This window comes from Harpia harpyja, chromosome 1 (assembly GCF_026419915.1).
Source record: "Harpia harpyja isolate bHarHar1 chromosome 1, bHarHar1 primary haplotype, whole genome shotgun sequence".
Lineage (NCBI taxonomy): Eukaryota > Metazoa > Chordata > Aves > Accipitriformes > Accipitridae > Harpia > Harpia harpyja.
The window spans coordinates 104,344,885-104,372,195 of NC_068940.1; the positions used below are offsets into that span (position 1 = coordinate 104,344,885).

A 27,311-nucleotide genomic window follows, 5' to 3' on the forward strand; every position below is an offset into this window, starting at 1 on the left:
CTTTGCCTGATGGATAGGAAGAAGTAGAAAACCACTGTTCAGATAAATACTGAAGCTGGTTAAAAATTGACAGAGGTTTGCTACTTAAAGAATAAATCCCCCTGAAAAAAGATACTTATTTATTTATTTATTAGTTTTGGCATTTGTTTCTTTTCAGCTTAAGCAGATCTTTCCCCACTTAGGGACGCTGTCCTCCTTCAGGAGGAGACCTCTGAAAATGAACCACCTAAATTTCCTCCCTTGTGATAAAAATATAAAAGCAAAATCCTACAAATGGCATCAGTTTTCTAATTTTGGTTGGACTTCCTTTGTTTCATTTTTTCTAATAATTTCCCTTAACATTTTATTCCAGTCAAAGGAATTTGTCAGTGAATGGATGTTTGGATGAAACTACAACAACCAGCTGTAGTTAATCTGTTCCATTGTTCTGTGAAGATAGCATCTTCCAGCACTTTGCCAGAGATCGAGCAAGCGCTCTTGGAATCATTTTTGTGATGAAACCTGCCTATATCTTCAGCACATGGAGTAATGTGCTGTTTCTGGATAGAACTCAACCATGTAAGGTATTTTTAAGTCTATTATAAAATCCCCTAAAATAAACTTCCCCATGTGCAGGCCCATTTTCTGAATAGCCTTGAGGAGAAAAAAAACCAAACCCCAAACCTACAAGATCTGAATTCCACACTGAGTTTTATTTATTCTTAAGTCAGAGGGACACCTAAAGGGGAAGAAAACACACTTGACCTGATGTGCCTACCTGAAATGCAATGTTGTACTGTTCAGCTAGTGCCCTGGCAAACTGCCTTCCTTATTTACTTTCCTGCTTAATTCATAGAATCACAGAATATCTCAAGTTGGAAGGGAGCCACAAGGACCATCGAATCCAACTCCCTGCTCCTCACAGGACTACCTAAACCTAAACCATATGACTAAGAGCATTGTCCAGAATTGCTCATGTAGTGCTAGAAATCTTCTGGAAGATGACAATGTTTCTCCCAGGCCAAGGATCCTGCTCTTTGAATCTGACCCTTCAGCTCCCTCCTTTGGCTCCTAACCACTACTTCAACTTCACTCGAGTTTTAAGAAGGTTCAAAACATGAGAAAATTAATTGGAAAAAAGTATTAATTAAGCTCCTCATTGATGCACTGATGCTGAAGGAAAAACAGGCACGACACATATTTTTTCTGTTGCTGACACTAACAAGGTTTCCTGAAGGCAAATTCAAATATCATAGAAACAAGAACTGCCTCAGTGCCTATGAAAAACTAAGCTGACAAGGTGGCAACATCACTTTCCACCAGCCTACATGCAATCTGCATCTCTGGTAGAATTGGAGACACCACCTTCGGGGCGAAAAACACGTGCCCAGAATCAGTCATGTGTTGGCCAAAGCTCAGTTCATGTTAAATACTTGCATAACTGTTTTCTGTCTCACCCTCTTGAAGACTGAAACATTTAAAATGGTAACAACCTTATACTGTTACCCAATATTTCTCTGCTTCCAGGAAGATGTTTCACTTCACTAAAATGCAGATTTAAATCGTATTCAGGCTTAGGAGGAGGGTCATTAGATTAGAAAGAAGAAAAGGAGGTGGTCTGGACACTCTGTGCTCTCTGGACCACAGCAGGTCTCATCATTGGAGTCCTCTTCCATGTACCTTATGCATGACAATCATGTTACATCAGACAGTGCAGAGTTATCTTCCAGCCAGCTTCTACCAGGTAGACTGAGGAAGCACAGCTTTATGTCTTTACTTGCACCGGCTTTGCAAATCTAAGGCACACTGGGCTCCCTGTAGCCAGATTTCAGGCTAATGATGGAGACATACTGTCTAGAGGACTTTTTCCTTTGCTTTAGCTAGGACGTGACTGCTAACCTATCCAAACCAAATCAGCTAATGATTTGAACTAATAACCACCTAACGACAGCACTCGTAGCAATCCAGATGACAAGGATCTTTCTCCCTCCAGCAGAAATTCCTGACAGGTCCTGCCAGTGTCTACAGCACATGTCTTCTTTTGAGGCTCTGAACTCCATTCCCAGTTCAGTCACTTTAGATTTCTTCCTGTTGCCAGGATGATCTCATCACCAGTACAGCTTAAAGACACTACATCTCCTCTCCAAAGACTTTCAGAAGCAACTGGGAAGTATCTTTGTCATCCAAGATGCCTCTGAGTTCATTGCTTTCCTGTTCTGAGCCAGCTGGAAGATGGGTAGCTGTGGCTAATGTGACTGCGCTCCTAAGCAGGATACATTAACTTAAGCCCAGCATGGTGCTAACTCAGCTACACAGCTTGAAGCCACCTCAAAACATTAGCAGAACCAAATTCATATCCAGCTGCCACAGGCCACATAGACAAGACCAAAGTTCCTAATTTATAGTGCTATTTGGAGACTAAGATATATTTTTTGCTGCCTGAGACTCTCATTTGTCTTCTAAGAGCACAGATTTGTGCCAGACGCAGCAAAGGTCTCTTTGACACAGGAGCTTGCAGGCTGAGTAGAAGCTTTCCATTTGTCACACATTATGCCATCAAACAGCCAGTTGGATCAAAATGATTTCTGTACCTGATTCCTGTGCCTGGAGAAGGAGCTAACTGATTGTTCAGAGGATGGGATTCAGTCTGACGTTAGGACACCTACATGTGGGTATCTACCCAACATCTAAACCAATATCTGAAGCAAGGGCTGGAAAGTTATGCACACACAGGCATCTAGTGCCCCTTGAGGTGCACTCAGGACACGCTATGCTTCCTAGTTGGTCCCGATGACTGACCTCCAATTGCTCCTGCTGAAGGACACAGGTATTCCAGAAGGCCTATGTCACACCTGACATGCATGGAGATACACTGGGGCGTTTTAAACTACACCATGTAACTACATGCAGGCAACTAGATCCCAGCCAAAGTGGGAATCTAGGAGCAAAGCAGTCCCAGAGCACAGTTTTATCAGCTACTGCCACAGGTCTTGGCCGCAAGTAAAGCAGTGATGTATTAATGTAATCCAGTGAATGTGTGTTACAGGAGCTTATGCCCCCTAAGACTGACCCTCAGCTGAAAAAAACTAAAATTTCCCTTGCTACATTACCAACAGCACTCTGTCATAAAGCATGTAGCACTGGTCACAGGGTTGATCTTGAAAAGTCCTGCTTTCCTGTCCCATGTATCTATCACTGCATTTGAAGTCAAACCATGTAAGTCTCTAGCATTCTGGCTGTGAGTGGCCAAGCTTGAAAGTAGTGTTGTTTTCTGTATTAAAAATAAACACAGAACACAGGGCATACCTCCTGGCTGATGCTTAGCATCTGCTAGGATCAGTCAATAAATAACAATAGACCCACATGTATGCTTGCATCTCACCTTTAATCAAAACGGAGGATTAGGGAAATCTGTAGGGATTCTTTTTTTTTTCTGAGATCACAAAGCAACTCAAGTATTCATCTGTAACACTGAGCATTATGTAGAGATTTCAAAAATATTCACAAATATTAATATTTGCAAAGCTTGTCGCAAATCTTTAAAGATCTAATAAATGAGTTTTTAAGCTTTTGCAAACAAGGGTGGGGGAACATCTGCACTTTCATCTGTTTAAGGAACATGCTATTTAAGAAGTTTTAAGCTATCACCATAGCTGCAAAGTTTTTAAAAGCAAAAACAGAGTAAAGGAAATAATCATGTCCTCTAGTCACAACACTTCTCCAGCCTCTTCAAACAAAACTCCTCGGTATCTGCTTGTGCAGAGATAGCAACTGTTCAAGTCATGCAGACAAACACACAAAGAGTGTCATTAAAATGCAGCAGCATTTTCCTGAGCTGGTACAGCAGACTGCTACTATCAGCTCAGGTTTCCCATACCAGCTAAACCCCATCAAAGATTTGAAGTCTTCGCCCAGCTCTATTCCCCGTTCTCTAAGTCAGCACTGGCTGCTACACACCCCCCCTCTTGTTCATTTTTAAGACGGTAGTTTCACAGAAGTGCAGATCCATTTCAGTCAGAGATGGTCTTCTGTCCCCCTCAACCCCAGCCACACTTTCAGTCCCCTTGCTTGTGCTGGCCCCAGCACACCTGCAATAATGCAATAAGATGTTTTAGGGAACTAATTAATCCAAAAGATGACCCAGCAAAAAGTTAGTTTTTCATTTTCAGTGGGAAAGAAATGAAAGGAACGGCTGCACTGGGGTGGTCCCGACTTAGATCAGCTTAAATTGCCATGGGAGCCTCTCCACTATGCTAGACCACTTTGAACGTGTATCAGTCCCTCCGGATGGCAGTCCTGTACTGGTACATTTTTTCTTACTTTCTAAAAGCCTCTAGCAAATGGAGGTGTGTGGGGGTGAGTTACCACCAAATTACCTAGCTAGCGGGTAAGAGCAGGCACTCCTCAGCAGCTGGTGTGTAGTTATCTGTTTTCTGATTCATTTGTCAAAGCCCACATTCAGCAACAACATGGATCTTACAAGATGGATGCTGGGCCACAGCCAAAGCACATCATGACTGTTTTGGGTACTGCACTAGTCCAGATAGTTCCCAAGTACTAAATCTGGATTAGCTCTGCAAGCAGCCCTCAGTAGGTGAGACCTTGTCTTCCTCCTCTCTGTTCACAACTGGCATGGCACAACTCCAATGACAGAATGAGCAGAAAGAACCCCAAAACACAAAGAGGCCTGAGCTGCTGGGCTCCACCCTGGTTTTTAGAGGGGAAAGTCACCCCTGGCAGAGAGACAGCACAAAGCTTATGTGTGCTTGTGTCCCAGCATAGCACTCAAAACAGGAGGAAGAGAAAGAGAACATGGCACGAAAGGCTTGAAGGTTTAAACTGTGTGAGGATGACTGTCTATGACACCTTCAAGAAAAGCTGAGACATTTGACAAGAAAAGGACTTGGCATAATAGCTTGCCTTTCTGAAGGAGCTTAACCCTATATACTAACTTCATTCTGTAAACTCCTATATAATGCAAGACTGGCTCAATCTTTTAAAGACAGCTGGGACCTGAGTCTGCTTTTTATGTATTTGTCTGTTGCTGCCCCTTTACATATTTGCTGAAGGAAAAATGACACTGAGATCTGGAAAGGCCAGTTGTTGATGAGACCTCAGAACTGACAGGTACAGGGTGGAATCAGCTGGTGAAAGCTTATTTTTCAATGCCAAAGAAGCTTTTGGTCTTATTGTTATTATTACTAATATTTACTGTAGCAGCTGTAGGCTCTGAACAAAGCTAGGAAGGATCTGCATAAACATATAGCATCAGGGACAGAGCGTAATAAAGCATCCTTTTTTAAAAAACATGTGAGTAGGGAATATGGAGAGAGGATAAGTGATTTGCCTGAATTCACAGGGAGGATTTGTTGCAGAGACAGAAACAGAATCTGTGTCAGAAGTCCCAAATTAGTATGTTAAACTTAAGCTTAGCTTTGCATTCACGTATGCTGAGAAATGTCATTGAAAAGAATGAAGGGAAAAATACAGACCTTGTCATCCAGAATAGGCTCGCACTGAGAGTAGTTTATCTTGGAAGCCCATGTCCCATTGCCCAGGCATTCTCTGTAGGCATTTCCTGGTATGGACCAAAATAAAAGAGAGATGAACACTCTGTACTGGACTTTAAACAGCCTAGCAATTTCACAGATTTAAGAAAAGGTTAACGAAACAGATTATTTACAAGGCAAATCAATTTATCCCACCTCTGTGAGGACTAGAACAGCTTGCTGAGGAGAGAAGAGGAGAAATAAAGGACATAAATGCATCTAGAGACAACAAATATTTAAAGATACTTATTGATAATGTTTTCTTATAGCATACAGGTTCAGAAGACAGCAAAGGTATAACAGTGCTGCAAGAGAAAGCTCAATGTTAGTATAGTCTTTTAAAAAGCAGTTAAATGATGTATTCAAAAATGGGCAGAAAGGTTTAGGTCTTTAGTGCTCCACCTGGGAAAATGGTATGTGTATGGTAAACTTATTGATGTTCTCCCATTTATCCCACTGTAAACTAGAAGAAACATTCCTGGAGATACTGATTTTCTAGAGTCTTCCTGTGCAACAACATCATTGGTAAAACTTCTGCAAAGAACCTGGAAAAGGAGCAAGATAACCACATCTCCCAACCCTGGGGCAGGCAGGCTGAGGAGACCACACAAGAATGTCTCTGAACAGATTTCAGAAATGAATACACCTAGGTTAGGATGTGTTCACCCATCCTCTATGAAAAAGAAACCACTTCTGATCTTTTTCCAAGGTGCCAGTTCTCCCAGAATGTAAGTGAAAATCATGAATTACTTTATTGAAGCAGACAGATTTCATGTCCAATTGCAATGTCACTCTGAGGAGCAATGGGCACTGCGCATAGTAATATTGGGGGCAAGGAGGGGAGTTCCATTTCTGGCAAGCACTCCTATTCATCCCAAGGAATTCAGAGAGAAAACTGCGCAGTTTTGCTGTACAAGCTACCTTCCTCCACCCATCAAAAGCACATCCAATCCCAAGCAATAGGTTTTTTCCATACTTATTTTGAACTGTGTCTTAGAAACAAGGGAATTAAAATAAAATGGGAAATTCAGAAAGATCCCCAAAGGACACATACAGACATCTTCTTAATGAACTCTTCATGATGCTCTTGCTGCCCTTTACGCAATTTCTTCTTGGGCCTTTGCCATGGTCATTCAGTGCTAGTTCAGCACCCAGCCATCAAGAAAATAAGATGTCAAATAAAAGCATCAGACTGAATGTTTCTAAAAGTGCTGCTGACAACAGCCATTGAAAAAAAAGTAGAAAGACTTTTGAAAAGGTGCTTTTTCCTATAGAGAAGGGAAGTCCACACAGAAAGCAACAAGGAACAGTTCACCTAGATGCTCCAGATTACACCACATCCATACAGATCACTGAATTTCATATTGCTGTTGTCTATTTGCACTTTTTCACTGCTTCTTCTTGGAGTGACATAGCCAAAATAAAATAAAATAACTGGTAACATTTGGGTCAACTACAGAAACTTGTGCTAAAGGTTAAGGACCTCAGTTTTGGTTTCTGTAACTAGTTTACAAACAAATTCACACACTTCCCTCTCTTTCTTACTGGAGAATCAGGTATAGACTGCCATTTCCTGTGCAATTTTCCCCTGGAGGCTACACAGGTGATTAGACTTCTTTCCTCACTGCTCTCTTTATTATTATTCAACATCCCACGCTAAATATATCTCGGGGCATCTTTTACCCCCTTCCTCTGAGACCAGGTCTGAACGGGATTCAGGTGGTTGGATCCAAGTTAACATCCCTGAAAACCCTTGTATTTGGCCCCTCCTTTTGGCCGGTGCTGAAGCTCTCTGTGCAGAATGGTTGCTGATTTTGAGTCTCTGCAAAAAATGTCTGACTCTCCAGACACTGAGTGGGAAGATTTGATGCTTAGTCAGATGTTGAATCCCACTTCCAATATAGTGCTCATATGAAACCCTTGTTTTATTCATTCTGACTCTTCCTTTCCCTTGCCATATCTTTCCAGCTCAGGCATGGGGACCACAAACACAATCAACAATATGAGACCCTTAGAATGTCCAACTGGCTCTACATAAGTACCTGAGAGGGAAAGGTGCACTTGAATCAAGGAGTTATTTATCCATGCAAAAGGAAAACCACTTTTCTTTTTCTGACTTCCCTCTAGATGAGAAATTGACAGAAAACAAGAATAGCTTGAAGTTGGGTGAAAGAGAGGGGGAGTGTCAAAACTAGGGAAAGAAGACCCCTTTGACGCCAAGGCTCCCTTCAAACATTGCTCTTAGTTGAAAAAGAAAGCAAATATTAGGAGTGCTCCCCCCATCCACACTAACTTCTTCCTCTGCTCTTCTCATTGTTATTTCCATTTCACAGGTACAGAAACAGAAGCAAGACGTGTGTATGTGACTTCCTGAAAATGACCTGGCAGGACCGTGGCAGAGCTGTGAACCATCACAAACCATGTATTCTACCTTATCAGGCCATGATGCCTCTGCCTCCTGCCCTGCATCTTCCTTGCTCATTAAAACCTTCTTTTCAGAAGGATAAATGTGTCTCATATTTCTTGTCCAAAAAATTATTACAGAACAGATCATGATCAGAAAAGCAAGATCAAGTGTAACAAATGCCATCCCTTTCCACCTCCATTTTGCTGTGTAACCCCTCCACTTAGAATATTAGGAGCCACAAAATGTGCCTCTCAGCTCTCTTTCAGTGCAAATGCAGGAATCCTATACAACACCCACATCAAAGCAGTTCTTTGCGAAACAGTGATCTGGGTGTATGAGTTGTCACACCGGACTCTTACATGGTGAGTATCTGAACGAGAGGAGGATAAAATCAAACTCTGAATTTCTCTAGTCCAGAATCTCCTCCAGTATCAGCCACTTCTCGGAAACAAAAGCGGCTAGTAGATCTGACTTCTGGGAATGTCTCATTCCAAACTCTAGTAGTCATAAGTAATTTATACCCCAAAGCAAAGGTCTTTTTTCTTTTTTCCAAATGTATTACAGCATTAGTTCTAATAGCCACATGGAAACAAGTTTCCGATCATACTGAATGTATTTTCATATATCTATTTTACTAACATAATGCAGATCTTCTACCCAGTGCTTTAAAGGAGAAATATCTGATTTAGTGAGTGAGGTAATATTAGAGAGTAAGAGCCTCACTGCAGGCATCTGGAAGATGCAGCTCTTGTTCATGCACTGATGAATCCCATGGCATATAGTGAGTCTAGCATTTCTTGGCAACAGTGGACCAATTGCATATGCACCAGACAGAGGCTTACTGCATTCACAGACAGTAACATCTGGCATGTGCTGAACTTCTTGTGTGCGTTTATGTACCTCTGCACAGAAGACCCTGGATAAAATAATGGCAACTTCAAATAATCGTCTTAGGCTTTTTCACAGCAGCAAACAGCTGCTTCACAGCATCCCTACTTACTGTCAAAAACAGCACAGAGAAGATGAAACAATAACAGACACTGGACTCAACGACAGACTGAGACACTGGGACATGCGGAGTTGTAGCACTAATCAAAGCAGGAAAGAGATGCCAAAAAGATGACAGATACATTGGTTCTATGAAAGACAGCAATGGAAGATACGTGTCCCCCAGCTTCAGGGTATGTAAAGAAAGAGAAGAGGGAAACCAACAGTCAGTGATCTTACCAAGAGACTTCTATGACCTCTTTGGTGATTGAGCATGCTAAAGAATATTCCTTCTCACCTGGTTTTCCAGTGAGAACTGGGATTAATGTGCTTTGTGCTAGAAGCATTCTTGCCCTTTGCTTTAAAACACTGTGTACAGAAAGAGACTGGATTAAGTTCAGTTTTTCTTAACGACTGTCTTGAAAAAATACAGAGAAAATGGAAGAGTCACGATGGAGAACTCCATTGTAGAAACAGACAATGAACACCCAGAAAGAAAAGAACCGTTACATGATCTTTCTAGGGCAACAATAGCTAATGAGAGCTATTAGCACTATTTCTTTTCTTCCTAGTTAAAAAAAAAAAAAAGTGCCAATTTTCATTTTCTTAGACAAATGGCATACTGAAGAACTCAGTATACTTTCTCTTATAATTTCTCCTTCCTTAGTGACTTTATTCTAAAGAACAGATACACAAAATAAAGACATTTTTGGTAGTTATAACTTGTGGTTATTTGTGCTCTGTGTGCCCTTGCACCCATATAATACAACTGGACAAGCAGATTTAATCTTCGTGCAAATGAATACTGAGCAGTGGATGACTCATGATGACACAGGAAACACACAGCCATTTTACACATAGCTTTTGACACATCATCCAATATTCATTTCTGTGCTTCAGTCTATGGCCTCTTCTTTGACTTTGAAAATGTTGATTTCCTTTTGTTGTAGATTATTAGCAACGTTTGTGGCACTTGGTTGCTTCTGCTTCACCATCAGTTCAGGGGACGGGCAAGGAGGTAAAAGGGAACTCCCTGAATAGAAAGAAATATCCAGTAGGGCTCAGACTGTCACTCAGGTTGCTAGCTTCCATTAAATGTATTTCATCCCCTCCAGGCCAGCCAGCGTAACATGTGCATTTTCATATTTCCTCTAAGGACTGATTCAGTCATGCTGATCATAGTCATATTCTATCAATAAAGCCGATGACAGCAATGGCAGTGTTCCCAGAGTCAAAAGCAGTGATTAGAGCCCCTCAGACAGCGTACTGCAATACTTTCCACTACTGTTCCTTGTCTGCAGTGGTGGCTGCTGTTTTGACAGCTCAATGCCAGACCTTGATTCTACACACCAGCCAACATTTCAGCTCCATACACAATATAGATGCACATACACAAAGACAGTGGAAGTACCAACATTTGCAGTTCTCATGGGCTCTAAGGTGATGTGAAAGGGATCTCCATTTCTGGAAAACTTTGTATCACATCACAAAGAGGTAGGTAAAAGATTTGAGCATGACTATAACAAAGCATTGGCAGGAATAGAACTGGGAAACCCTATTCCCTACAACCAGCCACCCATAGCAGGAACAGGGACTCTTCAATGTACGAAGCTATCGTAAAAGCAATGCTTGCTGAAAAGTCCTAGCAAACAAAATTGTTCCAACCCACTTCATAAAGTCTTTGTTAGCAATGTGTCATTGTTCACTCTTAGCTTAAATAGTCCTTAAGAGTCCCTTCAGCAAGCAGGGAACTTTTACCACTGCAGATTTCACAGGGTCTTCAGAAATGACCTCCTGTTGCTAAGCGTTCAGGAATGAGCAGTGTGGTGAGGATACCATAGGAAGCAGTATGGTGCCAAATCTCCACGAGTCCAGCTTTTGGGAAAGGCGTGCCCAGCTCAGTCTGATTTTTTATGGTTCTTCTCTGAATAAAGTCCGAGAAACAATCAAATAACTACACTCATATATGCTTGTACATACATACCCACATACACACACACACACTACTATATAGAACTTGATCTTTTCTTAGTGGAGTATAATCATTTAAGAGCAAGAGAGAAATTCCAAGCTGGAGATCAAAAGCTCCTTGAATGGAGAAGAAAAATACAGTGTTGCATTTATCCAAAAACTGATCACGGTAATCACAACTCAGCCTGGTCTTGAGGTAAACAAGATTTTTAAGAAACCCCAGCATATCTGTTGTTTAAATAAAAAGAAGCTGATCAACCCAGATTTGAGCAATGTATCCCCAAACAGCCCATACACCACTAATAACGGATAATGATTTTGATCTGACATGGAAGGACATGAGAGAAGCTGGCAGACTTTATTTATTCATTTTGAAGGACTCCTCACACTCAGGATAGCTGGTGTTTCATGAGGGGGGAGACATCCAAACTCTGTTTACAGCTTTGCCCATAACCCTATTCAGCATCCCTGCCACTCAGTACTGGTATGACAAGACTAGTTCTCGGAAAACTGGCATGGGATGTGAGCAGTTTTTCACAATTAAGCTCAGGGACCTTTATCCCAGAACAGTAGCGTGACTTTTAGCTACCTGAACTCATGCAAAATGAATTCCTTCCAAACATGTTACACTTCTTTATTAACAGCACTGCTAGAGACTCATCTAAAAAGACCTCAGTGTCTAACCAGCAAATGGAACAGCAACAGTCAATATTTGTGATCCCAACTGCGATTTTGCTGCTACTTAGAAACCACTGAATTTGGATGACTGTGATAAGTCTTAGTATTCAGTATGACTGACTGCTTCAAAACTGCAAGCACTTACATGAAGATTATATTTAAAATACTGATAACCAGTAACACCAGGCGACAAAAGTAAACACACACACACAGAGTAGCTGCAAAAGCTATACCAATAGGTGGATTGAAAACTGGCTGAATGGCCAGGCCCAGAGGACGGTGATCAGTGGCACAAAGTCTAATTGGAGGCCAGTGACTAGCAGTGTACCCCAGGGATCAATATTGGGTCCAGTCCTGTTTAACATCTTCATTAATGATTTGGATGATAGGGAAGAGTGGACACTCAGCAAGTCTGCAGACGACACCAAACTGGGAGAAGTGCCTGATAAAGTCAGAGTGTCATGCTGCCATCCAGAGGGACCTTGACAGGCTGGAGAAATGGCCTGACAGGAACCTCATGAAGTTCAACAAGGGGAAGTGCAAAGTCCCGCACCTGGGGAAGAACAACCCCGTGCACCAGTATACGCTGGGGGCTACCCAGCTGGAAAGAAGGCAAATGGTATCCTGGGCTGCATTAGGTAAAGTATTGCCAGCAGGTCAAGGGACATGATCCTTCCCCTCCACCCAGCACTGCTGAGGCTGCCTCCAGAGTACTGTGACCAGTTTGGGGTTCTTCAGTACAAGAGACACATGGACATACTGGAGAGAGCTCAATGGAGGGCCACATGATGATTAAGGGACTGAAGCACCTCACATGTGAGAAAAGGCTGAGAGAGCTGGGACAGTTCAGCCCAGAAAAGAGAAGGCTCCGGGGGCATCTTTTTAATGTATATAAATACCTGAAGGGAGGATGCAAAGAGGACAGAGCCAGGCTCTTTTCAGCAGTGCCCAGTGACAGGACCAGAGGCAATGGGCACAAACAGAAACACAGGAGGGTCCATCTGAACATTAGGAAAAACTCTTCTACTGCGAGGGTGACTGAGCACTGGCACAGGTTGCCCAGGGAGGCTGCGGAGTCTCCATCCTTGGAGATACTTAAAAGCTATGTGGACGTGGTTCTGGGCAACTGGCTCTAGGTGGCCCTGCTTGAGCAGAGGGGTTGGACCAGGTGACCTCCAGTGGTTCCTTCCAACCTCAACCATCTTGTGATTCTGTGATTAACAGGACACTATTATCCTCTGGAACAACATTAAAACACAGCTTAGGGTCACTGTTTTACATCAGTTTAAGAGGTAAAACCTTGACCTTAATTTTATTTCTAACAGCAGATGATGTTGCGTTTCCAAATGGAATATGCAAAGAGGAGTATTTGATAAGTGACTTTATTTTTTTTTTTTTTTTAATTGACCCTGTTGAAGAACATAAAGCCTTTTAGGTAGCGGTAACTCAATCTGTATAGATTGGCCTGGTGGCAGGCTTGTATTTAGTCAGTAAAAGGCCATTAAAAGATGAAACAAACAAGAGACAGGAGCACAAGGTAAAGGTAAGTGGATGTAATTCCCAGCAGGAAGTAACCACATCCTTCCAGTCATTAGTGGGTGAAAGACAATTCCAGACACGGCAGGCAAGCACTACTGTAATGGATCTTGTCCTTGACAACTGGAACTAAGTTGGTTTTGAAAAAGATTTTAGTCATCTTGCTGTGTCTCATGTAGATGACTTTCTGACAAGGTTTAAATTTCCAGTCAACTTTAAAATGGAAATCTGCCTTCTCTAACTATTTATGCCTCTGGTCCTGGATCCCACACACACAGAGTGGCCCTATAATCTTGAGACAAGTTCATCTGCTACTGGAGTGAAGGGAATAAATAGGTAAATGAATAAATAAATAAAACACAGTCTGTTAAGTTCTGAGCTGTGCACAGCTAAGGGTATTTGACTGCTTTGACAGCTTGCTGATCCATGTTAGCTGTCAGCCAAGCTGAAATGAAGGGTCCATCAACCAGAAAACCAGAACCCCCACTGAACAAACTCCCTAGAAAATACAAAGTTTTGGAAAGTGGAGTTAGCAGTAACTATGGCAATCTCAGAGAATCACAGATGCAGTAACCAACTGAAAGAGCACAGTGGGTCATGTCATCCATCTCCCTACCAACAGGATTTGTTCAGTTCAGATTAAAAAATGTAAGCCCCAAGAATATCTAGTAATTGCTTTGTAAAACTATTTCAGACAGTCTGTTAAATCTCTCCACTGGGAATTTTTTTGCTGATATCCTAAATAACTTTTTTTTTTTCCTCCTTTTTAAGACAACTATTAAACTCTTTTTGCCTCTGCATTGCCCTCTGACCAAGTTGAATAACTTGCCTTCCTTTTCTGGGTAGGTTAAACCTGCATATTTACCACAAGCCAGAGTTCAACCTTGTAATTTCAGAATACTTGCAACTAGCCTTGTTCAGCACATCTTACCAGTCCTTTGCTACACTGGCTTCAGGCCACAGCAAAGCAGGCTGTTGAGCAGCCAGTTAATGGTGCTCCCAACACAATGCAAAGTTTGCCAATGGAAAGCAAGCACAAGTAAGTGAGGTTTTTCCTTACATTTGCAACATTAAAATAGGTTCTGTGAAATGTTGGCCTTTAAAATTAGAAGGGACAGTGGAGAAAACCTGTCTTGTCTCAGTGCCAGGCTTAAAGCTGGATGACATTTTCTGAGCTGAATAAATTATTTTTGAAATACAGTTTTGGGGCGAATCACTTGTTAAGTCTGGTAAATTGGACCCAGGTTTTACCCTCCAAAAAGAAAAATTTTAGAAAAATTCAGAGAACACAGAAGTAAAACAAAATGAAACATTCCAGTGTTGAACATTGTAGCCCCTAAGTTACTTACAACATGGAGTACTTCGACTTTGGTCCTTCCACTGTTGGACTTCAAGAGGAACTTGAACACAGTTCAATGGATTCCTTCCTTTCAGAGTGTCCTAATCACTGGGATATTGCGAGATTTTCCCAATGTCTCCTCCAAATAATTTTTATTCATTTAATGTTCAAAATAAGACACTTTGCTTGGTATTAAGCAAAAATTTTTCTCTTGGGTACTCATCCACCATGATCCCCAGTAAATCCACCAGGAACTGCATGATATAAATTCCTTAGATTGGCTGCTCAGATTTCATAGGATTCAGATCAAATGAGACAGAAAAAAACCTGTGTTGCATAAAGGATACATCACTTTATGTGTATACTATTCTTAGCCCTTTTTCAAAGTCTCAGGAAAACAGCAAGCCTCTAAAAATAGGGGCTGAATCATGGGGCTATAAATTATTTATTCATTTGCCATCTTTCCTCTTTGGTGGGCTTCTTCTGATTGTTGCAGTGACAAGCTAGAGCCAGGTAGGATTCACAATGCACCAGTACACTGCTTGCTATTTCTAGAAATCATAAGTGACAGTGGTATAATTGTAACAGCAGTCAGACGTCCATGAGATTGAAAAGAAAAATCTCTCTCCACATACTTTATTTGTGAATGAGGGATATTCAGACAAAAATAAGGAGAGGAAAGAACAGTTATCCAACCAATGCTTATTACTTTGTACATCAGCCAACATCATCCTGAAAGCCAAGCATTGTGCAAAGAGAGAGGTCTTCTTAGATGTCATGGTTGGGTTTTTTTTGACATTCATGTAGAATTATAATGCACTTATGGAAGAGTCTTGGAAGGCAGATAAATAATACTTTAGGCAAAAAATATTCCCCTAGAAAAATATTTCTGACCTCAACTCTGTCTAGCTCACCAACCTGATGTTTCTTCAGGCTTTCAAGCACGTAAGAAACTTTGCTCAGCTTTCTATTGTTTTATTTTGCCAAGAAGTCTTAAAATGCTTTATGAGAAGCTCAAGCAGTCTAATTATGCTCACTTTCTGTATCGATCTCCTGTCTGCTAAAAAGCTCAAGTGATTCACCCAGGTCATATAACATGTCAAAAGCAAAGGCAGGAACAGAACCTTTTAGAAGTCCTCCAGACTTCTTCAGTTTAGAAAAACATTTCTCTGGATTTCTACCCCAAGGCATACTCCATTAGCCATACTGATAAAGATTATAGTCTTGCCCACACCTTTGCTCCCACTCTTACACAGACCCTCTCAGTTATGTATACAGCACTTCTGAATGCAACTTTCCTTAGACAAGTTGAGCAGGTTTAATGCTTGCTAGACTGTAGGAGTATAAAAGGGCATCCAAGGTATACAGTTCTGTTTCTCTGTATGTCTTTCTCCATCTCCTATTTTTCACCTAAGTGAAGGTCCAAGAATCAACATTTATTAAATCTTCTCCAGGCAACGCCTGGCTGCCTCCTAGACAGATTGGCTAGGAACCTACTTGGTGTGTTGCCCTGTTCACTGCAAAACAAACTGAGACCTGGATCACACATGTATCTCCTTCCTGGGCCAGCCAGCTGTTCCCTTGCTTCTCATTTCTGAGATGTGCCTCACTGTTGAGCTGTGGCTAGATCTTGGGCTATGCTTTCACCTTCTTAACAACAGCTATTTCCAGGACCCACAGCCTGGCCTCTGTGCCCCTACCTCTTTTCTCCGAACTCCCGTGACTGACCTAAGTAGGTTCCAGTCCAGAGTTTCTGATTCTGATGTATCTCCACTGTGCTCAGCAGGTCACTCTTGTCCTCAGCTGGGGCTGCCTGGCAGCAAGCATTGCCATTTTAGCACCTTAAGAAAGATCCCGTAGATTGAATTGTGCAAAGCTGTTAGAAAAGTGGCTCTTTTCAACTTTGCTCAGTGAAATATCTGTTAATATAAAACTACACACAAAGGAAAGTACACATTCTTTTTGACTTTCCAACCCCTTGCAAGTCAATGCCACAGAGTTCACCTCAGGAAATGCAAACACAACTTCTTGCAATGTTTTTTACTCTTTTCATTCCTCCAGGGTTACCAAAAACTGTTCCATAAAATACATCTCTTTGATAGTGCGTATTCTGTTTCTTTCGAGCTTTGTTTTGAACTGTTTCAGGATTGAGGTGTGGACAATGGCAGGCAACCCCCAAATGGTTGCCCTTTCCCAAAACAATCACTCCTCAGAAGGATGATTGGGGAATTATCCTGGAAGCTGCTTTCTTCGTCACATGTCCTTACAGCTCCTGTTAATCATTCAACAAAATAGAATTATTTTTCATTTCTCTAATTATTATCCCCATATACTGTTAATTTTCTTAGGAAATTATTTATTTCATGTCTTGTAATCGAGAAAACTCTTGTTCTGAAATGCCAGGACCATGCTGTTACAGAAACAGCTGAGGGAACACCAAGAAGATGGGGAGAGAGAGAGAGAGAAAACTGAACAGGCTCACTACCATTTGATAAATGCTCAGTTATCAGAAAGCAATCCTGCTTTCACAAACATGCAAGTGCACAGTTTTTTCCTCATACTGATTGACATGACAGAGTTTGGGCCACATGTGTCAAAAGCACTAAGGAAGGGTAAAAAAGGAAAATAATCCCTTCTTTCTAGTGTCTGTCAAAAAGTGCTGCAGTGCCTGAAATTAAAAGTATACCCTGTAATACTGTGCAAAGTTCATAATTTTGAAACAAATGGAGGTTACTTTCTTCTGTATTGTGTTACTGTGCTGAAGTTGAGATGAAGATGCAGGGTGAGTCTGCAAACTCTCAAGGCTATTGGCACTTTGCAGCTAACTCCCTGAGACAGCACATATGCAAATATGAATGCACATAGAACCCAATGGTTTTCAGCTCAGGCCTGCATGTATTTTTAAGCAGAAAGATAAAAGAGGGAGATTATGAAGCAATCTGTATTGAACTATTCCTCAGGTTACCACCTTTTCCCTTCACCAGCTTGCTGGCACAAAAAAAAAAAAAAAAAAAAAAAAGAAAAAATAATACCAAACCTCTTTATTCTAGCTGAACAGAAACCACAATTTATTTGACTTCCCAAAAAACTGTTGCAAAATAAAAGTCTGAAATTCATGCTGGGCTTAACATTTCCACACACACCTATTCAAATTAATCTTTGCTGAAAGGCCAGGTATCACACACAAGAAAGATTAAACATTTGTCACTCATTTAGCATGCACAGATATCACTTCTAGTTCAGCAAAGTCACAGAAACTTGGATTTCTGGAAACTAAAACAGCACCCTAGAGCAGTCTTTCTTCATGCTTGTCCTATTCTTATACTCCTCTCTACATATGAAAATGAGCTCAAGATTAAGACATATAAATTCTGATGTCATGATGCAGATGCTCACATGTAAGTAAAGGTTATAATGTACATGCTGCTAGATAGACATCCAGCACTATTTGAGATGGCCCATGGTGTCCCTGACATCCACTCAATCCAGACCATCCAAATAGTGCTAAATTCTTAAGTTTAAGCAAGTGAATTGACCCCTAGTTATTGCAGCCAGCACAGTCTAGACAGATTCAGCTGATCAGTGGCCATTTACTTTACGGAGCTGAATTTTTCTTCTATTGACTACATCTATATTTGCAATAGGGGGAACTTAATCACCTAGAGCACATATAAGCACCTTCATACAGACAACTAAATTTAGGTGTCTGGGCTAAACAAAATATTGGCCTGGATCGGCCTGTAATTTGATGTGGAACAATCACTCCTATGTCTGTTTTAAAGACTTCCCTCACTCGAGTCTGGATGATGTAATTGTTTTAAGAAACATAGGCTATCATCCAACTAGTGTTCATATGGATCATGCACAAATTACTAGGAAAAATTCTATGGCCCAGAACACGTGGGAACTTCCACCCACATAGATACCTAAAAAAACCCCCATGAGTGAGAAAGTAGCCTAAGAAAAGGTTCTCCCTGCTGGTTAGTTCAACAGGTCATTAATTCTCCCATTGTTCTGTAGTGGTAGCGAGTTTCTGTGAAGCACCGAGTCTGGAGGAGGAAAGTCATTACCCAAGGCTGAAGCACAATTTGTTTCTCAGCCTGATAGACTAGGAGAGCACAGAGCTATGAAACTCCCTGCCTAACCCCCTTCTGGAAGGCTGTCAGGGCACAGGCTGATAATGATGTTTGATCTTTATAGTAATTGCCTCTTAGTTGAAATTTAGAATTCAATTAGTCACTTGCCATAATTACTGAACACACAGAGAGATGGCAATGACAATGAGAGGTGTAACTGTACTTTATTACCAGTAGTAAAACACTGTGGAATTGAGAAGCACTATGATCTGATTAACACAATAGTGGGAGAGAGGGCAAAGGAGCCCAAGGCTGGAGTTCTCCTACGACAAATGACTCGAGAAGACAATTTGTATAGCCTGTTGAGGTAAATGAGTCCCAGTGTGCAGCCTCCCTCTAGTTTAATTTCTGCTGAGGTAAGTGGGAATGTGGGGAGAAATGTTCTTGTCACAGAGACTTCACTGCCTGGAATTTATTCAGGAATTTGGTGACCTTATGAAATCTGAGTTGCAATCACATAAGCAAAGCACAGCAGCTGTACGAATGGTTCATGATGGACCATAGAGTCAATGTTCACCAGGAATCCTGACCTGGTCCCAGAGCTCTGCAAAAATAAAGAGCAACGTGGCTGACAAAAGAAGGAGATGATGGCTAGGGATGGGACTGGCTTCCAAAATGAGCCCATTCATGTGATATTTGCCTGGTAAAGTTCAAATAGCTTTTGACATGGGATTCAGATGAAACCTTCAGTCCAACAGCAGAGGCTGCAAGAGGAAAGCACCACACAGGAGAGGCAAGGGCCCTCAGAAAATAAGAGCAACCCAGGAACACAAGGAAAGATACCACACACAACACAGGGAATGAGTCTTGCTAAAAGGTCAAGAGGATCTACAAAACCTGATTATCACAGAGTCAGCACTGGGGTTTTGTCTATACCACAGTAACATCCATCGGGAATCAGAACAGTTGTTCGGATTTACAGGGATTTCTCTGATGGTTGTTTTTTCATGTCAAACTCTTGTGCAGATCATAGATCCAGCATTTTATAAGAATCATTGCCTTTTAGAAAATTACAGTCTTACAGGATGATTCAGACAGATTCTGTCACACTTGCGTGTCTTAGGATGTCTGGACAAAAACGCAACATACGCTACTGTCGGCTTATGCTGTGTTTGGTTGCCAGAAAGCACCATGTCTTCCTCAAGCCTAAATATCCAGCAGGGGAGTGCAGGGAAGCAACAGACTGTCTACAAGAAAAAAAAAAAAAAAAAAAAAAAAAAAGACTCCAAGCACGAGACGGATGACCATTTGCCAAAGTCATGCTTGCCAGCTTTCATAACTAAACCTGATATAAGAGCATAAAAATTCCAGATGCTTCTTGGCAGATATAAGCCCATTTGGCTGAGCCACAATTCTCCTTCTAAAAATGTAACTCCAAAAAGGGGATAAGAATGGGCAAGTTCTCCCAATTTCTGTGAAGTCAGCTTGATTCTTCTTAACACCAAAATCCCCCATAATCATACTATCTTATAGGATGAGCAAAATATTCAGCAACACCAAGAGCCTGAATTTTGATTGTGGACATGACTGCTATTCTGACAGGTTATCACAGATTAGGTTTGCTTGAGATGGGAAAGTCCCTGCAGATACAGGGAAATACAACAGTACTTCTAAGTATAAAGTCCTATTACAGCTACTAATAGCGCTACACTTTCTGTTGATTGTCTCTCCCTATAAATACCCTTCTCCCACTGGGGAGCAGAATAAGGTTTAAAAACAACTGCATGAAAACACTTACCAGGAGAAAAGCAATACCAAGCTCAGATCTTTCTTACATGGTCACAATGAGGAACAGGAAATTTTCATTAAAGAAATTACCTTAAAGAGCACTGGGCTTGAGCTCCAGTTTTGCCTCCCTGTTTATCAGTTTTGCTCTTCCCATCCTTGAAACTAGTGCAAAAACGTTTATTGAATAAATAACATAAACTGAGCAAAGCACTGCAATGGAGAACACTGTGTCCAAAGAGATGTGTTATCTGGTAAGGAGGGTGGCAGGCATTAGCTGACTTTGTAGTTATACCATGTGCTACATTGATAATGTACCTACTTATTAGAGCATGAATTTGAAAATCCACCAGCTGCTTAAACCATGCTTCCTACACTTTATATTACTGCTTCCATTGCTGTAAACACTGCTGCATTTGCATGCTTTCCCAAAATGTAGCATGAAACATGAATCGTGCCAATCCTCTCTTCTAGGACAGCATGCGTCAAAAATTTAAGTGAGATCAGAAACCTGAGAGAAATAATATTTCATCTAATGTATGCTAGTACTGGACAGATACCAGGAAATTTGTTTTGCAAGTGATATCAAAAAGGAAGCGGAAAAGTACGAGATTAATTTTGAGAGGGAACTGTGAAGGACCATATTGTTCTGTAAGGGTTGTTTCCATGCACACACCACCTTATGAATCAGAAAAGGCAGATCAAAGATACGCATTTGGCACTCTGAGTGCAAGATGGGACTGTCTGCAGTGCTTCTAGGTCTCTGTTTCAGTCCAGTTTCCCCAAGACATCTCCCACCCCACACAGAAGTGATCTTTCTCCTCAGAAGAAACCCCCCTGTGCATGAGGAGCTGAGCGATCACGTGTTGGCCAGGAAGACCATGAATAATCTGCAAAAGCTTAGGCAGGTAGAAAAGAGGAAAAGAGGCTGTTCCCCTGGCATAACCTTATTAATGCAATGCATTGCTCATTTGGAAAACCTGCTGTTATGTGGGAAGGTGCTTTATCATCACCTGATAATTATCATCTCTTTGGGGTTTGAAATGGCATGGGAGGGAGAAAAAAGATTTTAAAGTCTATTCTAATTTTATAGCATATAATGGGTGCTGTCAGCGCATGCTGTGACAATCTAAGAAAAGCATTTCACCAGCTTCATTTCTTGGCTAAGCTCTCTGATGAATCTTAAGAGCCTGAGCTCATTTCAACTAGGAAAGGCCATCTCTGAGCCATTCCACATGGTTTTGGGTTCACTGTAGCCTGGCAAATGCATTGTGGCAGCTTCAACATCATCACACGCATCTTTTTAAGACCCATATACATGCAATCTTGTTGCTGTCTGTAACACTCTTCACCATGAAAAGGATCAGGATTTCAAACCAGGCCAAGAACCATCCTTACAATGGTACAGCGCATTCAATCCCCTGAATGCAAACTACCTTCTGGTGGAAGCCTGCCTCAGGGAAAGACCATGGCTACCCTGTAGAGAAGATGTCCTTGTATTTCTCTTCCAGCACCAGAGTCAAGGTAATAGAGAAGCATCTAGGCAGCCTTTTAGAGCCAAAAGGCAACAGAGACTCCATGGCAATAGAAATTTTGGGAACTGCTGCAGTAAACAGGGGTATGGATTTGTGTACAGCGAGAACAGAAATTGTGCTCCCAAACCTGCAGTGGAAGAGAAGATGCTCTCTAAACATGCACTGCTGTGGGTCCTTGATCAAGTTTGGAATTAACTCAATCACCCACCAGAGGAGAGCTATATAATAGGTACCACTACGCAAACTTCCCAGAGCCAGTTATGTGTCACCTACAGGTACTGAGGTGTCTGAAAACTGAAGGTTGGTGATACTCTGTGTCCAAAATTGGTACTACCAAAGTTGGCAAAGAACACTATTCCCTTCGATTAATTCACCACACAGTTCCATGACTGCAAGGAAGTGGATGGAAAGACTAAGTCATTTCATGCTGGCACAAAACATTGCACACCTTGCAAATGCTGCACACCCAGTTAACAGTTACATGCACGGCTTTACATACAGGACATTAATCTTATGCTGGTGACATAAATCTCCTCCCAGTACAAAAAAGGACAGAACAGCCCCCATAATATTCTAGACACTTCTCAGAGTACTAAAAATGACACTTCTCATTGTTTTGACTTAGGTCAGGTTTTTCCTCTATATTCATTAATTTCCAAGCAAGTTCCTCTCACTCTGTACCAATCTAGAAGGACATTATTTAGTTTGCTTTAAAGTCATACTGTTGATACCTTTAATTCTTCACTTTCAGGCCACCTTTGTAAATTTTATTTCTAGTTATAATTATTATGCTTTAATTTCTCCAGTCCTGCAAGAGACTGGAGGATGTATACTGTAAGTGAATATTACAGCCCAGGTTTGTCTGTGCTGGTTTCTAAGCCATCAGTCCCTTGCCCCAGAAAGCTAAAATTCCCCTTCCACTTCCGTGATTGTTAGGAAGGAACTTGTTCTAACCAAGAAAGGAAGATGACTATATTAATGATAAAGAAAACCTTCTTTCCCTATATTTCACTTTTTTTTTTTTTTCCTGAAGCTGACTATGAAAGTCTTCTCTTTTGTTCTAGAATTGAGGCCTTCAGAACCCAAATTTGTTGGTTTTATCAGCCACAGGTTTATGTACCACCTTCCTGGAGAAAACACTGGCTCCAGGAATTCTGAAGAGGCACCATAATTTGGATCCAGACTGAAAATAACCAACAAAAATGGGGCATGTGTAGGCTTTGGGTTTGGTTCTTTGTTTGTTTGTTTATTTTTGTTTTTTTTTTTTAATCCAGATCAGTCTGCAGAGCCTACTGTGGTTACCAAAGGACAATATAAGCCTGAATGAGGCACCAGGGAAACAAAAGATGGAAAGAAAGAGGTGAGAGGAAAGCAAGACAGTCTTCTTACCCCAGCACCATCCCTAAACAAATGATGCATCCAGCAAGGACATCAGCCAAGAACTCGAGGTGGAGGAAGATGTTCTAGGTGTTTCAAAGAGGATAAAAGACTTGGTGATGCTTCAGCACACATCAGATTTACAGTTTAATACAGATAACTGCACAAAGGACCATAACGCAGGATGCCATAGAAAGCTCTCATCATTCAGTAGCTGAATTTGCTTGCTCTTTCAATAGTTGCAGGTTTCCTGTCACACTTACATGGAAGATGGGCACTAAGACTGGTTTTTTACAGTGAGAATGCAAGAAGATTTTTTAGAAAATAGAAGCAAAAAAGGTGTCTTTAAAAAGATTTACCACTTCCTTTCAACAAAGATAACAAAAAGATCAAGTAAAATATGTTTGAAAGCGCTCATTTACCTTGGAGAAGTGTTCAGTGCTCATCATTCACTTCCATTTAGATGAGAATCTCTCCCATTTAGATTAGACTCTCTCCCATTTAGATACTACCTTCTCTGGTAATAGATTTTCTCTTATGAAAAGAAAAACATTACTGAAAATGCATACATTACATTTCTTGCACTGGGGCAGATTTATCCACAAGGCCATTTCCATTTCAACCACAAAATTAACCCCCCGAAAGCAAATTGAGTGTGCACTATTTAACCATTGGGTATTCAAGTAAGGACTGCTTAATTCATGTTCTGCTTGGTACCAAATCATAAAATCTTAAATCCCAAGTTTGCCATGAAGAACTGTGTTGTAGAAGGAAAAAAAAAAAAAAAAACACAAAACCCAAAACCCCCCAGAAACAAACCCTCCCAAAAAAGAGAGGTATGAATGGGCAGACAAACTGCACTGGACTTTAAAGAACCCAAAGTACATGAAAAAGTGTCTTAAATTTATAACACTTTTCAAAGCAACACAGCTTTGACTTCATCTGCCAAATAACAAGGAGCTACTGGCTTATATAGCAAATGTGGAAGAGGTGATATTAGGCTTGTTTTCTTTGATAGACAAATTAAAAGGTAACTGATACTTTTTTTTTTTTAAGTAGGGTGAAACTTTGATTGCCTTTAGAGAACAGTGAATTACGTTTTATGGCAATACAACCTTCAGGTGCACGTTATGTTCGGAGTACAGAAAAGCTACATAACATTGTTAAAAAGTATGTTAACTTGACAGTTTGGACCTACTTTTAATTTCATGTGAACACGAAAAAATGTGCAGTGCAACATAAAACTTCTGCACAAATGAGCATCCAAATCCTGAAGCCTCTTCTGTAAGAAAAATAAGCAGTCACTTACAGTTTCCATTGGAAATGTTCATTTTGGCCCAGTGCCTCAAGAGACTAAGTGCTGTTCTATTAAACTCTAACACTGTTTGTTTCCATTTTTACTCTATGAATTTTATTTTAAAACACTGCAACAGGGAGACCCAGTCTACCTCCAACTGCTCTATCATCTCCCTTTCACAGAGTAATGCAAAATGACAAAGACCTTCTGGAAGACCTGCAGTTTTTCCTTCAGTAATACATTTGCCACCCCTGAAGACATATAATTCCATATATGGGTCAGACCTTATCTCTAGACAAGATAGAAGGAGAGGAATAAAGAAAAGGAACAAAGTTTTTTAAAAAGTAACAAAATGTGGTACAAAGATCCATAGTACTAAGTTCTAAGTTCCAGCATCTCAGCCAGTCTGGCAAGGCGGTCTAATTAGCTGTCGCAAACTACGTCTAAAGAATTCTACGAGGCCCCTCTTTTGCTTGCACTGCAATGATGGCTCTCAAAGTCCATTCAAGCAGCCTATCCCATTGTCAAGCCAAGGTAAAATAGGCTTTCCTCACATACTTGCTTTTAATCATAGAAGCAGTACAGATGTGGAACCTTCTTGAGTTATTACTAAAGATGGGCATGTCCAAAGGGTGATTTGGTCTATGCATCTTTCTATGTTGACCAGAAATAGAATTCAGAAGACAGGCTTAGATTAATCATCATTCAGAGATGGCTAAAATTCAGTGAGATAAATCCCACTTCATGTATATAGTCCAAACAAGAATTTACTTTGGATCTGGAGGTTCAGCAAGTACAATGCTACAGTTTTCTAGCATTGACCCTAGAAGAATTCTAGAGTAATAAAATCTAAATGGAATTGTACATTCTTTCAGGAAGGGTGTGATGTGGCAGGGTCACCTTAGGGGGTGACCATGCAGCAAGCCATAGATACAGAAGAGAAGTTAATACTTCCTGAATCTGGACTTTGATCCCTCTGTGGTTTTAGCAGGAGTAGTGATGGATTAATATCTACAAAAGAACATTTTGAGTCTTCCAAATTAGATTCTTTCTTCTGAAGTGGCATCTGGAGGTTTTGTATAGCACTGACTTCAGTTAGAGTAGCAGAAGCCTCAGAAACCCAGGCCCTCCTTGTGCTGTAAAATGTACTCACATGAAATTGAAAACAGGACCTTTCCTAAGTTTCTAGGAGCTAATGTTATGAAGACAGAGTAAAAGAAGAAAAAACTGGAGGTAGGGTGCAGGCTCCAAGCCAGACAGTGAGAAGACTGCAAATAGCATTACAAAGAAAACCAGTCACAGATGACAGCTGATAACGAACACAGTTGTTCCAGGACAGAGTTGCCATTAGCCTCCATCAAACCCACACAGCATGGAACAAACCTGCATTCCCAAAGAAGCGATGATCACAGCGAGCACACCAAGGGAAGGATGGCTTTTACATAAGTGCTCTTGACACTTATATAACAGCCAGGCTCAACCTATCCATAACAAAAACGTAGATTAGGGAGTTCACAGCTGAACCTTCATTTCACCTGCTGTAACTTAAAAAGAGAGATTTGCTGCATAACGCTTCCCAAATGAAATGTTGGTGAGTGAAAGACAACTTTACTGTCACTTACTTACACAGTTACAACATCCTGGAGTAGTTCCCATTAAAGAATCTTTAAAGGAAATCATTACCAAGAATTTTTTTCTTCTCAATAACCTGATCTTAATTATATCATGTAAAATGAGATCATTTGATGCACTACCCTTTAACTCTTCTCCTCTTAAAATAGAATCTAAATCTTTATATAGATAGAAGATTCTTTTTTGTAATTACACATGAAGTGTTTAGGATAAAATGTCTTTTCCTTTCCCCCGCACAAGAATTTATCTTTGGATCAATCAACAGAAGAAGGTTAGCAGACTTTCTAATAAGAGTACAATGTTAACTAAAATTTGTTCTCGTTATTTTTGAAACATGAAGGGGATGCAATATACATCATGTAACAGTTTCTTCTGGTCATCATCTGTGAAATTAAGTTAATCACTATAATTAGCTGTTAAATGATTGTACATCCTTCATCCAGAATACGATAGGAAGAAACATTTAGCTTCAGAGAATTACTTAGGATTTAGTTCAGTCTAAGAGAATATAGCTCATTATCTCTGTTTAAATACATTTACAATGCAGTGCACATATACCAATTACTTCAAATGCCTGTTATCTTAGTACTGAAAATCATTTATGAGAACTACTCACAAGATGCTTCAGACTGCAGAGAATGCTATTTGATTACATGTGACCACAGCAAGTTTACAAATCCTCCTTTAAATCCTTCTACCTACTCTCTTTTTACCACTTGCTTTCCACTTACTTACACATTTTTCCCATCCTGAAATACTGTTGCTCATGATCCAACAAAGTAACTGATCTCAAAACTTAAAGACCGAGTTACACATAATACATTTGTAGAAGGATTTTGTGGGCCGTATAGTAGCACTAACACATCCTTAACTGTTGCAGCTTTCAAAACACTTCATTCTATAGCCAGATGAAACATCTGGATCAACAGAAGCAAGCAGTTAGTTCATGCAGTTGTATGTCAGTGCTAGTTCCTTTAGCGACATTCACAGTGTCGTGAGGAGAGTCCTACTTGGTTAAAGGGAAAAAAAATCCTGAACAGCCAGAGCTTCGCTACCTGCCCTTTCCAATAGCCTGTGGAAACAGCAGTGTAAAAAGACAACTTCCCTTCTGATAACTGTGAGGGAAATGGATTCACAAATACTGCTGAAACAGTGGAAACTGA

At 40.7% G+C, this 27,311-nt stretch overlaps 1 protein-coding gene across 2 annotated transcripts in view; it reads right to left on the reverse strand.

Annotated features, from left to right (window-relative positions):
- The window catches only part of CRHR2 (corticotropin releasing hormone receptor 2), a 162,700-nt gene that overhangs the window by 69,737 nt on the left and 65,652 nt on the right, over positions 1 to 27,311 (reverse strand). For both annotated transcript variants that reach the window (XM_052807879.1, XM_052807888.1), the window contains one exon: positions 5,472 to 5,557. In XM_052807879.1, coding sequence (XP_052663839.1) covers positions 5,472 to 5,557 — 86 coding nt within the window. The remainder of the gene's footprint in view (positions 1 to 5,471; positions 5,558 to 27,311) is intronic.